Source organism: Poromitra crassiceps (genome assembly GCF_964638095.1).
Source record: "Poromitra crassiceps genome assembly, chromosome: 1".
Classification (NCBI taxonomy): Eukaryota; Metazoa; Chordata; class Actinopteri; order Beryciformes; family Melamphaidae; genus Poromitra; species Poromitra crassiceps.
This window is the reverse complement of record NC_139623.1, coordinates 126,780,739-126,797,190: the sequence shown is the minus strand read 5'-3', so window position 1 is coordinate 126,797,190 and position 16,452 is coordinate 126,780,739. Positions and strand designations below refer to the sequence as shown.

Sequence of the window (16,452 nt, the reverse complement as noted above, 5' to 3'; positions counted from 1 at the left end):
TCCAACGCCTTAGACCACTCGGCCACACTACCAGGTGATTGGCTACTGTCTCCGGTACAATGCTTGGGAAGTAGCTATGGTGAACAGAGAGGCAGAGAAGACAAAAAGCTGCCAATGTAGACATGGGTTGATTACGGCATGCGGTGACAAGTTCCTGGAAAACCTAGGATTTAGCAGAGGATGGTTTCTATCCATCGACCTCTGGGTTATGGGCCCAGCACGCTTCCGCTGCGCCACTCTGCTTCTATGTAGCCAAGCTGGGACTTGAACCCACAATCTCTGACACCTCATCCATTAGGCCACTGGGAGTACACCCGCAGCTGGCTCAAGGTTTACGAGACAGAACCAGAGTGGCAACTGGTGTTCTCAATTAAAACTGTTACTACTGTAATAGATGTTTAAGATTTGATGATGAGTGAGTTCCTTCATTGGATGTTGCAAGAAGACTCATTGTGCTGTGACATTTTCCTGCCATACTGTTGTACAGTATGTATTGCTAGAAGGATTGAGCACAAAGGAGCAAAGCTAACCACAAGCAGCATGGCAGTGGTGGGATTTGAACCCACACCTCCCGAGAGACTGAAGCCTTAATCCAGCGCCTTAGACCACTCGGCCACACTACCAGATGTTGGAATGTCAACTCCGGTACAATGCTTGGGAAGTAGCTATGGTGACCACTGCAGCAGAAAGGCAGGAAAGCATGCCATTGCAGACATGGGTTGCTTACGCATGCGGTGACAAAATAAAAAGGTATAGACTTAGGAGTCAAGACATGATGGAGGCTTTCTTTTTGGAAAAACTAGGATTTAGCAGATGATGGTTTCGATCCATCGACCTCTGGGTTATGGGCCCAGCACGCTTCCGCTGCGCCACTCTGCTTTCTGGCAGACATGTTGGGATGTGACCCCACAATATCTGGCACCTCATCCATTAAGTTTACAACAAAGGCCGGCTGTGGTGTCACGGTGTAGCTGCAGCACGGGAACGGCCGTTCTCAGCTACAACTGATGCTAATACATGCTGCAGTGCTGTCCATAGCAGCTCAGCATCAACATGGGTTGATTACTCATGGAATGACAGTAGAACGAATGCATGGACGTAGGAGTCATGGACATGATGGAGGATTTCTGTTTGGAAAAGTTCAGATTTAGCAGAGGACTGATTCCATTGTGCTGCACCACTCTGCTTTCAGTTTGCTTCTGGGGCTACACCCATAGCTGGCTGCAGTGTCACAATGTAGACCCAGCATGCTAACCCCTGTTCCCCCTTAATGAGTAGGTAGTCATTAGTTAATGATTAGTATCTAAGTTCCTGAGTAGAGTAGTTAGACATTACTGATTGTCAGCTAAATGTCAGCTCGTGAATAGTAATTAATCATTAGTTACTGATTAATTGGTCAGTTCCATGAGTAGAGTAGTTAATCGTTCGTTAATGATTAATAAATGTCAGTTCATGAATATATTAGTTAATCATCAGTTAATCATTAGTTACTCATTAGTCGGTCAATTGATGCATGCAAAGTGATGCATCATACTGAGTAGTTAATGAATACTGAATCATTACTTAGTTATTACCTGACCATTAGTTACTCTTTTTGTGTACCCTATTGTAAAGTGAGGCATCATACTGGGTAGTTCCACAGACAGACAGACAGACAGACAGACAGACAGACACACACACACACACACACACACACACACACACACACACACACACACAAACACACACACACACACACACACACACACACACACACAAACCAGCCCCACTGTCGCAGCTGGTAAGAACATGCTTTCATTTTGTAAAACTTTGGCAGGAAGTGGTGTATTTGATTGTGGCTGACTTGACTGGTTCAGTCAGCCGGTCTGGAGGCAGGAGCTCGTGCTGTGGAACATTACAGCTGCTATGGCACAGCTCGAGGGTTCTAGCTGTTTCAGTACAACTGGGTTCTAGTTAGAGAGCGACACACACACAGACAGAGACAGGGGGCAGAGAGACACACGCACAGAGAGGGAGAGAGAGAGGTACAGAGAGAGGGGGAGAAGGGGGGAGAGAGAGAGAGAGAAAGAGAGAGAGGGACAGGGAGAGAGGGGGACAGAGATACAGAGCGCGAGAGGCACAGAGATAGGGAGAGAGTGCGACAGAGAGAGACAGGGGGACAGAGAGGGTGAGAGAGAGAGAGGTACAGCGAGAGGGGGGACAGAGGGAGAGAGAGAGAGGGGGACAGAGATAGAGGGACAGAGGGAAAGAACAGTTTTATTTGACATTCCCTCTCTCTCTCCATGCTGCTGCCGAATAACGAGTCCTCAGTCTGGGCTGAAGTCCAGGACCGGAACCAGTCGGACCTGGACTGGGAGCAAGACTTGGGGGCGGGGCAGTCTGGCCCGGAGGCTGTCATCGTCCCCCTGGTTTTCGGCCTGATCTTCGTGCTGGGCGTGCTGGGGAACACGCTGGTCATGCTGGTCATCTGCAACAGCAAACCTGGACAGAAGCCTTCCAGGAGCAGGTCAAGGCCCTTTTTATTCTCTTCCACACTTCAAAACCTTGCCAGATCAATCAAACATGATCCAACAAGTGCCAACATGTGCCATGGGCTAAACACGGACAAACAAGGATGGAACATGCGGAATCTGACCAAACATCTCCAAGGCACACCAATCAAACATCTGTGTTTGATTGGCTTTAGGGCCTCAGGGGCTGTCTTTATGTTTGTATGCTTGTATTTTAGTTGTTTTCCATTTTGGGATATCGTCTTTATTTGTGGGAAGTTTATGTTTGGATTATCTTTGTTTGGATTAGCTATGTACTGTGTTGTTAGATCAGTGGTTCTCAAAGTGGGGTCTGCCGACCCCCAGGGTTCCTTGAGGGGGTCCCCAGCAAAAAGGGGGATCGTTTATTTGAACTGTAACTCCATCCATAGGTAACACAATGACAGAATGTACAGTATGACTACTTTGGTCATGGTTTTCATACACTTTCTGCAATGAAACATCTAAAAGCAAACATCTTATCAGATGGGGGCCCCTGTGACAAAATCTTATTTGTGTCAGTTTAGGAGTCCTTGACATGAAAACGTTTGAGAACCACTGTGTTAGATGATAGTGGGTTAATATGCCGTAATGTTTGGTTTCTATTAGTTAATGTATCTGAATAATTCCCCGACATCATGCCTTCGGTCGCGTGTATGAGTGAGTGAGTCAATGAGTGAGTAGTGACATACTACTGCACCAATCAGCTTAATATTTTCAGTGCACATTTATGCTTGTCTGCTCAACCACCTCTCGTGGTTGAGGTGATTCCCAATTTTGGAAAGCCCTATTTTATTGACTGTTTTATACCGTCATTACAATGACCGCGTCTGGCCAGTAGGAGGAGCGCAGTGATCTGCTATGGACAACATGGTGGCGAAGATAACATAAACGGGGATTATCTCATATTGTGCCTAACTTTAGTGGCTCATAACACATTGGGTATGGAATTAATCTGCAGATTAGAGATGCGTGGGTTGCACCGACTGTATCCGCGGGGGCTGTGCGGGTCATGGAAATTAACATTCTGATCAATAGCAGATGGGTTGTGGGTGGGTGAAACAATACAGTGTTGGTAAACAAAACGGCTCACTGGCGGCTAAATTCACTTATATACTTATATACATCAGAAACTTGAGCTACTTCTGCTCTCACTCAGAATGACAAAATATAAGCGATGTGATGTATAGATTTTGAGATCTTAATGTTTGGCTCAACTCGTCCGATATAAGGAAATATTAATTCGAATTTCTTAAATGTGAATATATTTTGAGCTTCATTCTGCTTGTTTGATCATCTGCTGTCATGTCCACAACAGGAGATATTAGGCTCAGTAATGCACAGTGCACATTTACGCAGGAGGGAGGCAGCGTCACTTCATTGGTTGTTTAATATCCAGACATGCCGACAGGGCAGGATCTAATGTTAATTACTGTTCTGTGTTCTTCTCATCCAAAAAGTCAGCTCGCTGTGAGCTCAGACTTGGGTTTAGGCTTAGGTTCGGTGTAGCGGAGCCTGGCGGAGCTCTGCACGCTACTGGGTGCACCTTTCTAGTTCCATGAGGGATGGGCCATGTAAATGACCAGACACGAAAATAAAATGTTCATTCATTCATTCATTCATTCCTTCATTCAGGAGCCCGACCAACATCTTCATTCTGAACCTGAGCGTGGCAGACCTGATCTTCCTGCTGCTGTGCGTCCCGCTGCACTCCACCGTCTACTCCCTGCCTGAGTGGCTGTTCGGAGCCTTCCTCTGCACATTTGGACACTACTTGGTGATGGTGAGCATGCTCGTGAGCGTCTTCACGCTGGTGGCCATGTCGGTGGACCGGTACATCGCTATTGTTCACGCCAACAAGTCCCTGGGCCTGCGCAGCCGGAGGAATGCACTGGCCGGCATGTGCGCCATCTGGACACTGTCGCTCGTCTGCTCGGTGCCAGTGGCACAGCACCAGATCCTCACGAGCCACCCCAGAGCTCCGAACAGCACCTTCTGCTGGGAGAGGTGGCTCAGCCCAGCTGGCAGACAGACGTACAGGGTCACCATACTGCTGATGGGCTATCTGCTGCCTCTGCTGCTCATCACATGCTGCTACACCAAGGTGAGCCAGCCGCGCTACAACACCCGTCTCCACATGGAGAAAGATCTGGCTCAACCCATCATCTGATGTCTGACCCATTAGACCCCTGCCTGTATTTTCATGTTTTCGCATTGTTTTGCTTTCTGTTTGTGTGGTTGAGCGAGGTTGACAATAAATGGGGAGAGCGAGCAGCACAAAACAGTTGAAACGCAGGGATTACAAGTTTTTTTCCCTGATAGTTTCTGATATGTTATAAAACCACAAATAAACACACACATACCTCAAACCATGGAGGTATAAGCTCCAAACACCTTGCAAAATGCTCTGGGAAGGAGCCACATTTCCTGGTCTGCAGCAGAATGCAGTAGTGATGAGACGCTCGCGAACGTCTATTGAACGGCTCTTTGATATGAACGAAGGGAACCAAGTCCTACTTGAGAGCCGTTCATTTTATCGTCATGCCTAAGTTTCACTGCCTGCCGCTCCCCACCACAGGGTAGACCCCCCTCCCTCCGCTAGTCCGCTGAGCAGGGAGGATAGGTGCACTCATTAATTGTTACCCAGGCACACCCAGGCCAGGGTGGGCGGACTCAGTTTAATATAAAAACGGGCCACGCCGCGGAGTGCATCTGCCGACTTGTGTTGCCAAGTGTCGCATTGCATTCAAGGCAAGGCAACTTATTTACACAAGAACACAACACATGTCATACAGAAGTAGTACATTTACTGACGAAGCACATGGATGGCTTCACCATGTGTAATGTTTACAATGCAGATCATTGACATTATCTGGTAAGAGTAATTTAAGTGCTGCTAATGTCCACAGATGCTAAATTAAACTATAGGTGGGATGTCTAAAAGCGAATCTGATCCAAATCTTACCTTATCATTATCCTAGTGATTATTTTGCAGATAAACACTAGCCCCCGCCCCCTAAAAAACTAAAAACTAAACAACGAACGATGAGCCGAAAGGAACGGAGCCATAAGATCTGGCTCCCTTCAAAGAGCCGTAGTTCCCATCACTAGAATGCAGTCCGCTGGGCTGCTCCACTCTGAGCAATGTTATTGGCTGGGTGCTACACGGCCCCACATGGGGCTTTCCGCTCTGAGCAATGTTATTGGCTGGGTGCTACACGGCCCCACATGGGGCTTTCCGCTCTGAGCAATGTTATTGGCTGGGTGCTACACGGCCCCACATGGGGCTCTCCACTCTGAGCAATGTTATTGGCTGGGCGCTACACGGCCCCACATGGGGCTCTGAATATGTTGCAGCCCAAAAACATCCCAAACAGAGCAAAACAATGTGCACATATGAAAATACAGGCAGGGGGCAGCATCTCTTCACATAAACACACTGCCACACAATTCTATGGGTCAGAAGTGATGATTTAGAGGGAACACTTTTATAATGTTTTTTAATGAATTAGTTGCATAGTATACCTGTAAACCAATCACAACAGTCTTGGGTGGTGCTAAGCGCCCAGGATGCAGCGACAGCTGGCCTTTCAAAATAGTGTAGGGGGGACTTGTTTTGGTTGAACGGAATGTATAAATCCCTGCAAAAGAAAACACATAAAACAGTAAAATAATGCATGTTGAATAAGCAGATAGTGAAAGTGGCTACTGACTTAACACGTTCACTGCCAATGACGTCGATTTTTTTTTTTTGACGGTGGGACGTTGATCTAACCCTTTTACGTCTCCTACACCAGAATTGGAGGTATTGAATGTGTATAATCTATTTTACGGACCCACTGAGTGGCGACATGTCTCTCCACAGTAGAAAGAGGCGACCCAAAACTGGAGGGAAATGCGAGGAAGCCGTTCTCATACTGTAAAATTGATGGCGAAAACGCTTTCACTTTCGCGCTGATGCACAGCGGTGGCAACGGTGGGGGGTTCCAAGAATAGATTGGATGCACACTTTGAAACACGCAGCATAAATATGACCAGAATCGCAAAACCTTCATCAAAGCTCTCAACCAAAACTCCACGAAACGAGCGAGTCCACCCAGACTTCCTCAAACAGCGGCCGCGCAAACAGGCACAGCAGCAGCAGCAACTTCGTTGTGACACGCCCGCTGGAGAGCCAGGGAGGCAGGAGGAGAACACACACGGAGGGAGGAGTTGGAAGCAGAGGGGGGTTTCCTGCTGTTATGGAGGAAATTACTGTTCAAAACTATTGTTTAGATGTCTGAAGTCTTACTGATGCCAAAAATGAATGGTTAAAGTGACTGTTCTATCGAATTTCACAAAAAGCCGTTTATCTCTGAATAATTTTTCTGACGCTGAAACCATGCTGTATTCAACTGCTAATGCTTACATAACTACTAACTCTACAAACTAACTCTTTTAGACAGAGAAAGCACACATTCTATTAGTTCTTTTGAGATATTGTGTGTTCACAAAATCTTAGCAGAAAAGAATCCTCGGGTCTTGAAAGATGAGCCAGAATCCTCAAAAAAACCCTCTGGCAGAAGCTAACTACAGTAAAAAAAAACGTCTGGCAGTGAATGTGTTAAATAACTTAGTCAGGGCTAATGGCAGGGCTTATATACCCACAGCCTACTTCCATTGAGTCAGACTACGCACAAGCTAATGTTTGACTTTCATTAGCAGGAGGCCTAATGAGATATTAATTGAGAGTTAAATTTGTCACAGTGAGGAAAGAGAGAGAGAGAGAGAGAGAGAGAGAGAGAGAGAGAGAGAGAGAGAGAGAGAGAGAGAGAGAGAGAGAGAGAGAGAGAGACATCGCTTTGTTGTAGCATACAGTACATACAGTAGAGAGATGTTATGTTTCCCATGCCAATAAAGCCCCTTTGAATTGAATTTGAGACAGGAACAGATAGAGAGAGAGAGACTGCTGCTACACCACAAGGTGAGCTGGAGCTAATGTTTGACTTTCATTAACAGAAAAATCATATTAATAAGCACACACGGCGATCAAAGGGCAAAAGCACTGCACTGCCATAAACTCTACACGTAAAACCGAGTGTCAAGTTAGCCAGAATGAAGACTAACACTTGTGGTTAGAACTTACAAAATAAAACCTTTACTCAAAGTTTACAATACAGAATATGAAAGATTATTATAAAAAAATATGTGCAATACATAGCTACTGTACATTTTTAAAGTGGAATGAAAAAGCTGTAAAGTTTGTGCAGGAATGTGCAAAAATATTGACCAGACAGAGAATGTGCAAAGGTTAACAGTATGAAATACAGACTAGAGAATATACTAAGGAGTCCACACTCCGCAGTACATTCTCTAGTCTATATACTCTCTCTATTCTCCAGTGTAGGAAATTAGCCAGGGGCAAGGGCAAAAATGCCCCAAGAAATCTCAGAATGCGCCTAAAAACTACCCTGGTAAACCAGCTGGTCACGTGGACTCACATTTAATTTCGTTCTACCAGACCGTCTGGCCTCAACTCTGGGAGGGTTGTCTGCAGAAACTGCAAAGCGGACGAGCCAATCAGCGACCCGCCTCTTAGTTGACATTGTAACCGGCCAATCAGAACGTTGCTAGTGTAACAGCCACTATTCTGCGTTGTGTATTTGGATGTTGTTATGTTGGCTGAATGACAGGCTCACACCGTAGCTGGGATCACTGGGTTTACTTCACATGAAAGACAAAAAACACGGTGTCACACACCACTTCACGTCTCTCTCCACATATCTCCGGCAACAGGATAGTGCAACTGCCATTGCCATTATACAATATACTAATGTACAATATACAATATAAAATGGCATATAAAGATAGACAAAATAAAGTGCATTAAAATATACAAAATACAAAATACATTCACAATCCACCCACATAAACCCAATTCTCTCTTTTCTAGTGCAAAATATTAATTTAACATAAACACATTGAGCAAACATACCTTCACATGAAAGACAAAAAACACGGTGTCACACACCACTTCACGTCTCTCTCCACATATCTCTACAAAAAGGAATCACAGAAACACGCATAAACATACTATACACATTACACCACCTGACCCATATAACAATAACGTGACTCTGAACGGCACACGCCGTGTACTGACTGCGACCGGAGCCAACGTCAGCAAAGGCAGCGGCTAGCGGGAAGCTAACTAGCTTAACTAAATAAAACATAACAGTCTGAAAACGAAATAAAAACTCTCCACACTAAGGAGGCAGGATCAATGGGTTCGCTAGCATTTTACAGCGCCAGTGTTGCCAGATGGCAAATGTTGAATTATCGTACCAGAGGGTCAAAATTATCGTTTTTGGAGTGAAATTATCGTACGCCCCCTCCCCAGCGCGGCACGCCTATGTCGGGGGGCTGCGGCTGACACAGGCTACTTTTTGGACTTGGCATGATTTTTCAACACTGTGATCTCAGCCTGCGTTGCAACAACAACAAAAAGCTTTAGAGTCACACACTGCAACAGCTTTGAGCCAGCCAGTGAATAAAGCGTTGCTTTCCCATTCAGTCCGGTACATTTGTTTTATGTGCTTACTTTTTGGCTGTCCAGGCGTGGCTCCCCTCTCGGCTCTCCCCTGTCGTCACGTTCCTCTTGGTCAGCAGCACCACTCGTTTTCTTTATGTTTTATTTGATAGTTTCCAAGACTCGCCCCGGTCTTCCCGCATTCTGCTCTGTGACGCGCACCTACTGTGACTGTCTGTGTTGATGGTTTTCAGGTTGTGCGCGGCCGTGCTGGGTTCTATTTCCTTCTCCCTCCCAACCAATCATGACTCACGTTCACATCACGTGCCTCACGTTCAAGCACGTATTGGCTGCAAAGACGTTGTGTGAAGAGATGTATAAACAGATAGAGTGATAGACGTAGGATTCGACTGAGTGTCACAAAATGATGAAATTATCGTACATTTGGGGGATTTTGGGATTATTGATCGTACATCGTACAGGGGCCGAAATTATCGTACAAATACGATAATTATCGTACGTCTGGCAATGCTGTACAGCGCTCTGTACAGCAGGATAGTGTCATTTTAAGTTGAAGAAAATATAAATATCAAAATTAAATGAGAGCAAGTGGAGAACGTGACCTACCTGGCAACAGGATAGTGCAACTGCAATTTGCGTCCCGGCGTGTAACACCAAAATACCACCCCAGGGGAACAAAAAACTAACGTTGTTAAACCAGTAGGGTGGAACCTACTAGAAGGCATTGATTTAGGGGAAGTTCACTAATAAAACAGAGACATCGGGACAAATAAACAAACAAAATAAAATAAGAAATTAGGCTCGGCTACACTAGCAAAACAGTAACGGTCGCCTCCTTGCCTGTCCGCCTCGAGGAGTAAGGCAACGTTTGTCTAGTTTAAACAGCCATAAAGTGCAGTTCTTGCAGAAATAGACTCAATAACAACAATTAAACAAGTAGAGGAGTATGCAACATGTTTTTGCCGTTCTCCCGAGTGGATTTGGGTTTGACTGGATCCAACGCTGATTGGCTGAAGGACTTGTCTGTCAAGGCAAGTACACCCGCCAAACTTCCACCCACGACAAAGACTGGGTGAAGGCTTCAGGCCAGACGGGAACAAAGAATGAAATGAAATGTGAGCGTGACCGGCTGGTTTACCAGGCTACCTAAAAACCATGATCAACGGGCAAAAATTGCCCCCAAGATTTGGATAATTAAATTTCAATTAAATTAATTTAATTTCCATTTCCATCTCTAACACACAATCAGCACCTGCTGGCTGCTAAAAGCAGACGATGAACACACTCACACACATACATACCCCCCCCCCCCCCACACACACACACACACACACACACAAACAGTGCAGTTCACACTATGCTTTAGCAACTTCATGCACTAATGCCCAGAACATTTTATAAATTCCCCCCATTTGTTTACACAGCCCCCCAATTTTTTGGGGGGCTACGGACATGTAGGTATGTCCGTCCGTCCGTCCGATGTTCGTTAGCGCGATATCTGAGGAACGCCTTGACGGAATTTCATCAAATTTACCTCGAACATCGACCTAGACTCAAGGATGATCTGATTATATTTTGGTGGTCAAAGGTCAAGGTCACTGTGACCTCTCGAACGCCATTTTCAAGCTTGTTTGACGTGATATCTCAGGAATGCCTTAATGGAATTTCATCAAATTTGCCTCAAACATTAACTTGGACTCAAGGATGAACTGATTAGATTTTGATGGTTAAAGGTCAGAGTTCAAGGTAACTGTGACCTCACACACCCAATTTCCAAGCTCTTTAACGCAACATCTCAGGAGCGCCTTGACGGAATTTCTTCCAATTTGCCTCAAATGGCGATTTGGACTTAAGAATGAACTAATGGCGGAGGCATAACCCCGCGGTGCGGTCGTTCTAGTTTTTATTTAATTCCCTACACTGCTGAGGACCAAAGTGAACAAAATGGCTTCATGGGACCGCGGGACTCTGCAGAAAATTATAATGCATATAGGCTACCTATGTGTATGTGTATGACCTTTATAGAGAGAAACATCTGTGATGCTGATCAAAGACTGATTAAGGATAAATGCATGATGAGGAGGACTTGTACACTTTATGATGTCAACAGACTGGAGAATGCTTCTGTAATGCAGACAAACTGTAAATGGAAGTGACGTAGCGAAGTGACGTAGGAAGCGAGCAGCAGGAGCCTGTTTTGCACCGTGCCTTGCTCTGTTTTCCTATGCCGGGCACAACTTGTGCTGACTTCATGCCTGGCTGCACAAGGCCTACCCGTGGGGGGACTGCCCGCTGTTCCGACCTACCATTAGTTCAACCTACCCTTAGTTCGACCACTCAATGTTCCGACATCCCATTATTCCGACCGTCCACTTAATAGTCCGACAAATGCCTAATTGAACCGACATCCCATTCTCTGTCAGGCCCTGTACTCTCTGGATTTGAGGCCATAAATTCGGCTGTGTCAATCACGCTTCAATCACCTGTAAATCAAAGGCCATGACTGAAAATGATGGCTTTACTGTGTATGACCAATGGGACACGCGCTATGTGTTTTCTACTGCTCTTCTTCACTGAGCTATAAAGCACTGAGTTCTTCTCCCGCGGGTGGGGCTTGAGCAGAGCACGCACGCACACACACACACGCAGAAGCACACACACACACACACACACAGCCCAATCAGCCAGGCTGATAACGACATGTTCCTCTCCCACCCTCCTCCTACCCAGTGCGCAGACAGTGATGGACACACATACATTTGCATATTATATGTCCCAACATGCATTGGGGCCTTCATAAAAAGGAAGCAACCAAATCAAGCGAAATAAGTGGTAGATAGTAATGATTTTTTTATTTTTACCACACCGTGCAATTCTGGAATATTTCAATGTTGGACAAACAATTATATATATGAATTAACACCCTAAGGCCTCTATCTTCCGACAGGCGCTATCCCTAAATAGCGCTTTGCGCACTGTTTGCGCATGCCTTAAGGCATGGACGATAGCATTCCACCTTGCGCCGTCCGCCAGGTGTTCTGCCGAGTTTTGCTCCCCCGCCGAGCAGCAAAAAAAAACATCCCCACCTCACGGGAGCTACTTGTAATGATTTATACAGAAATGTAACTGATTCAAAGTGATATAATTGTCTGGTAGATGTGACCTCCCTGATTTCTAAGTTAAAATAGCCCCAAAATATGTTGGGGATGCAATTCTCGGCGGGCATACGGAAACATTCACGGCACCTGTCGCAAGCGCAAATTAGAGCCGTGCCAATTCTGCCAAAAATCATATGCGCCCCAAAATGCCTGCGCAAACGGGATTTGGGCGGTCTTAACTACCACAATTATTCACAGGCGTGGCCAGGCAAGGCTGTGCATTACGTCAATAAAAACCAATCAGAGTCCCGTCTCACAATGGTTGTTTGCGCGAGGTTGCCTCGCCAAGGCATGCAATATGCTGTAATTCTCTCCATGCGTAATAGAGAGTACTCACTCGTGCAAGGACAGAGGGAGCTTATTGACAGATCGTCTGTGGGGCCAATGACCCTTCGGGTTATGAAAATAGCCTATGTCCATTGTCCCACAAGTTTTCCCAATTAATTTCCCTCTTTGTGATGTGATACAAGTTTCTCCGTGAGTTATAGTTGATTGCCTCACTGAATTATCTGCTAATACCCCATTTTAGTAGCATAATTTGATGTCTTGGCGTGGCAAGGCTGTGCTTAATGACATATCCAAAAGGAATTCCACTTTCCACTGCGCAAATACCTCTCTGCGCTGGGAGCGCAGCCATAATCTCCGTGCAGAGCGCACAGCGCAGAGGTATTTGCGCGTAAGAGGTCCTTTTCAAAGCTCTTAGCGCAAAGTAATTGCGCGCTGCTGATGATAGGGTAATGCCATCTATCCCACATTTTAGCGCTGAAACGCCTGCTTTGGCATGGGGCAGCCAATGCCCAGTACAATTATCACAGGCATGCGCTTGTGTCCGCCCTCAATTTGCATTGCGCACAGCATTAAATGAGCGCAAACGCAAAATTAGCGCTTTTGGGAAGATAGAGGCCTGCGTCTAAAACACATTTTTCGAAGGGGGTATATATACAGTAGATCCCGCAAGTAGAACGAGTTGTAACGATGACTGGGAATGGGATCTTTGGAGACTGTGTTGCGGCAAGCTTGTGCATAATATTTTAAGATCCCGCGGCAACGCCAATGTGTGCGATGTGATGTTGGATGTGATTATTTGCGTAAGTTGTCTTGTTTACTTTTAAACCATAATAGGTCGGCACATTGAGTCGTCGGACTAAGGTGAGGTCGGACCAGCGTCATGTTACCGCTCGGAAACTCTCGCTGGAGGACGCGAAACGGACGCGACGCATGGTGGCCGGTGTGGGGGTCATCCCTATGTTCCCCGGGTCCTATGTTCCCCGGGTCCTATGTTCCCCGTTTTTAACACTCTCCATAACATTTGGGGTGTCTATCCGCTATGCCGACCACCCGCAATGCCGACCTTAGGTTTAGGCGTGAGGGGTGGGAGAGGTTAGGTTTTGGGTTAGGGTCTGGGGGAGGTTAGGAAGGGTTCTATGTTCCCCGGTCCCACAAAAACGGGGAACATAGGACCCGGGGAATATAGGACCCGGGGAACATAGGTACGCTCCCCCGGTGTGATCAGTCTAAAAATTGTTAACAAGGATGCTGAAATTAAACTGCCTCTGCATCGCGACGCATCCATGTTGGAGACGTTTCTGGTCTGTCTGTGCCGTAACAGGTGGAACAAGGGCAGTGATATCACACCAAGTTCCTCTCGTCTAATTCGGCTCTGCTTTACTTTCAGGTGTTGTTCCATCTACATAAAAAGATGAAGAACATGTCCAAGAAATCTGAACAATCAAAAAGAAAGGTATGTTCCTCTCCTCTCCTGTGTGTCTTTTCCTTTTCTCTCCATCGTTCTCTCTGATCTGTCTGTCATCACAACACCTTCTCACTCCCAACTCCTCAAAAACTAACATTCGGTCAGGACCCTTTCTCTCACTTTATAACGGAGGGGGGTTCCCCCATCTCATCATTTTCCATCCCAGCCCGGCATGACCAGTAATTTGGCCCGGGAGCCAGTAGCGGAGCCGGGGACTGCCCCCTAGTCCGATACCTCACGAGTCTGACACCTCATGGTTTTGGGTTAGGGTCTGGGGGAGGTTAGGTTTAGGCGTGGGGGTGGGAGAGGTTAGGTTTTGGCTTAGGGTCTGGGGGAGGTTAGGTTTAGGCGTGGGGGTGGGAGAGGTTAGGTTTTGGGTTAGGGTCTGGGGGAAGTTAGCCTCTTTTTTCGGACTCGTGAGGTGTCGGACTCGTGAGGTATCGGACTCGTGCCATGGCACCGCGGAGCCAAGGTTACGGGCCCAGTTAGGCCTAGTAACATCTCGCAGCCCGACTCACCGGGTTTAGTTTAGGCAAGCAAAACAATGATTGAGTTTAGGCAACACGAAGAGAATATTTAAAAGTAACCTCTAGTTAATTTTCATTTAGCTCGGCCCTTTTTAGGCTTCGTCTATTGGATGATATCCTTGCGAGAGCATATTTGGCGCATATTTACTACTGACCCCGCCCAGAGGGTGTCTACCTTTAGGTCCGCATTGCACCTTTAGGTCCATATTATTAGGGCGCCGCTGCCTATATAAGCAGCGCTCACCCATTCATCTGCTCCCAATAGTATCTTCACTGCTGTGGAGCAGTGAGCCTGAACCTAAAAAGGGCCTCGCTACATTCGATGAACTAGAGATTACTTTGAAATCTTTTATTCATTTTCATTGAGCTATTCCTCTGAGGAATCTCTGTGGGGAGCGGGGGGGGACCCCTCTAGAGAAATAGGCCTTGAACGAAAAGAGCTACTCACAGACTTCGGTATGATGGAATGGTTTGGCAGCAGTAGTGGCTGCGCTCCCATCCGCTCTGATGGAGAGGCACCACAGTGCCACAGATGCGCACTTATTCTCTTGGCTGACGTGAGAGCCAAGAGGAGGGCCATTTTCAAAGAGAGCATTTTGAGAGAAATTGTGTCTATTGGCTCAAAAGGGGGCTCTCCAAGGGCGCGCACAACCAAAGGCAAATCCCACTGGGGGCAAGGGAATGCACTGTGTGGGTTTGTTGCATCTTAACCCTTTCAGGAAATATTTAAGAAGGCGGGGACACCCCGGCATTCCGAAATGTCGGCACTCCGAAATAACGGCATTCCGACAAAATTGTCGGAATGGAGATCTGTCTCGCCATTGCGAAATAACCCTAACCCTAACCCGGGGGACCGGCTGGAGCTAACCTCTCCGAGCCCCCACGTCTAAACCTAACCTCTCCCACCCCCCATGCCTAAATCTAACCTCATGCAGACCCTAACCCTAACCTCTCCCACCCCCCACGCCTAAACCTAACCTCCCCCTAAACCTAACCTCTCCCACCCCTGTAGGCTAAATAACTCAAGATGCTATGTCGGAATGGCGGACCTAATATCTTTCGCAATGGCGAAACCTTTTTTGGAGATAAAAAGGGCCGCCTCTCCGAAAACATAGAAGTCAATGATCGGAATGCCGACACTTCGGAATGGCGAGAGGACCCCTAAGAAGGCTATAGAGAACACGGTTCGATCTCCATAGCCTTCATGGCGGGATGAAATCACTGCTGCGTAACCTTTGATGGTTTCTGGGGCTACGTTTTTGTCCGCTAGAGATTGTAGGTAGGGCAGGGCGGTGGGGAGGGAACACGAGGTGGGTTCTATCTCCTTTCTCCCACACCAGTGCAGAAAAGGAGCCCATCTGGCTGCGTAACATGAAGTGGTGGAGGGGCCTCTGGCATTCGGAATGGTGCACACAACATTTGGAGACAAGCCTAGCCTCTCCAAACGCTCCCGTTCAGCGGCCAGCCCCATAGGCGCTGTGATATCAGTGGGGGCTGAAGAATAGGGATGGGACTCGTACATTTGTATTGATATTCATACTAGTGATGGGAATTACGCCTCTTTGAAGGGAGCTGGATCTTATGGCTCCGTTCCTTTCTGAGAGCTGTTCAAAATAGCGGCTCCTCGTTCCTTTTTTTTTTTTTTTTTTTATCGGGCGCGCACTACTGTTTCTCTGCTAAATCACTAATATAATGATATGGTATGATTTGGATCAGATTTGATTAGACCCACCACTATTTCATTTAGCATCCGTGGACTGCAGCAGCATTAAATTACTCATACAGTATTTCCAGACCTAATGTCAATGATCTGCATTGTAAACATTACACAAGGTGACACCATATCCATCTGCTTATTTAGTCAGTGAATTTACCGACTAAGCTGAAACTTGGCTTTCCTTGAATGCAATTCATGAAACACTTCGCTACCCAGAAAGTCGGCAGATGCACTCACTTA

General features: G+C 46.5%; 1 protein-coding gene across 1 annotated transcript in view; it reads left to right on the top strand.

The window, feature by feature from the left end:
* Positions 1–2,282: 2,282 nt before the first annotated feature.
* LOC310773080 (galanin receptor type 1-like) overlaps positions 2,283–16,452 on the top strand; it is a gene marked incomplete at both ends in the record, with an annotated part of 32,479 nt that continues 18,309 nt past the window's right edge. The window contains 3 exons of the mRNA XM_083632999.1: positions 2,283–2,506; positions 4,164–4,632; positions 13,891–13,956. Of these exons, the coding sequence (XP_083489125.1) occupies positions 2,283–2,506; positions 4,164–4,632; positions 13,891–13,956 (759 nt within the window). The remainder of the gene's footprint in view (positions 2,507–4,163; positions 4,633–13,890; positions 13,957–16,452) is intronic.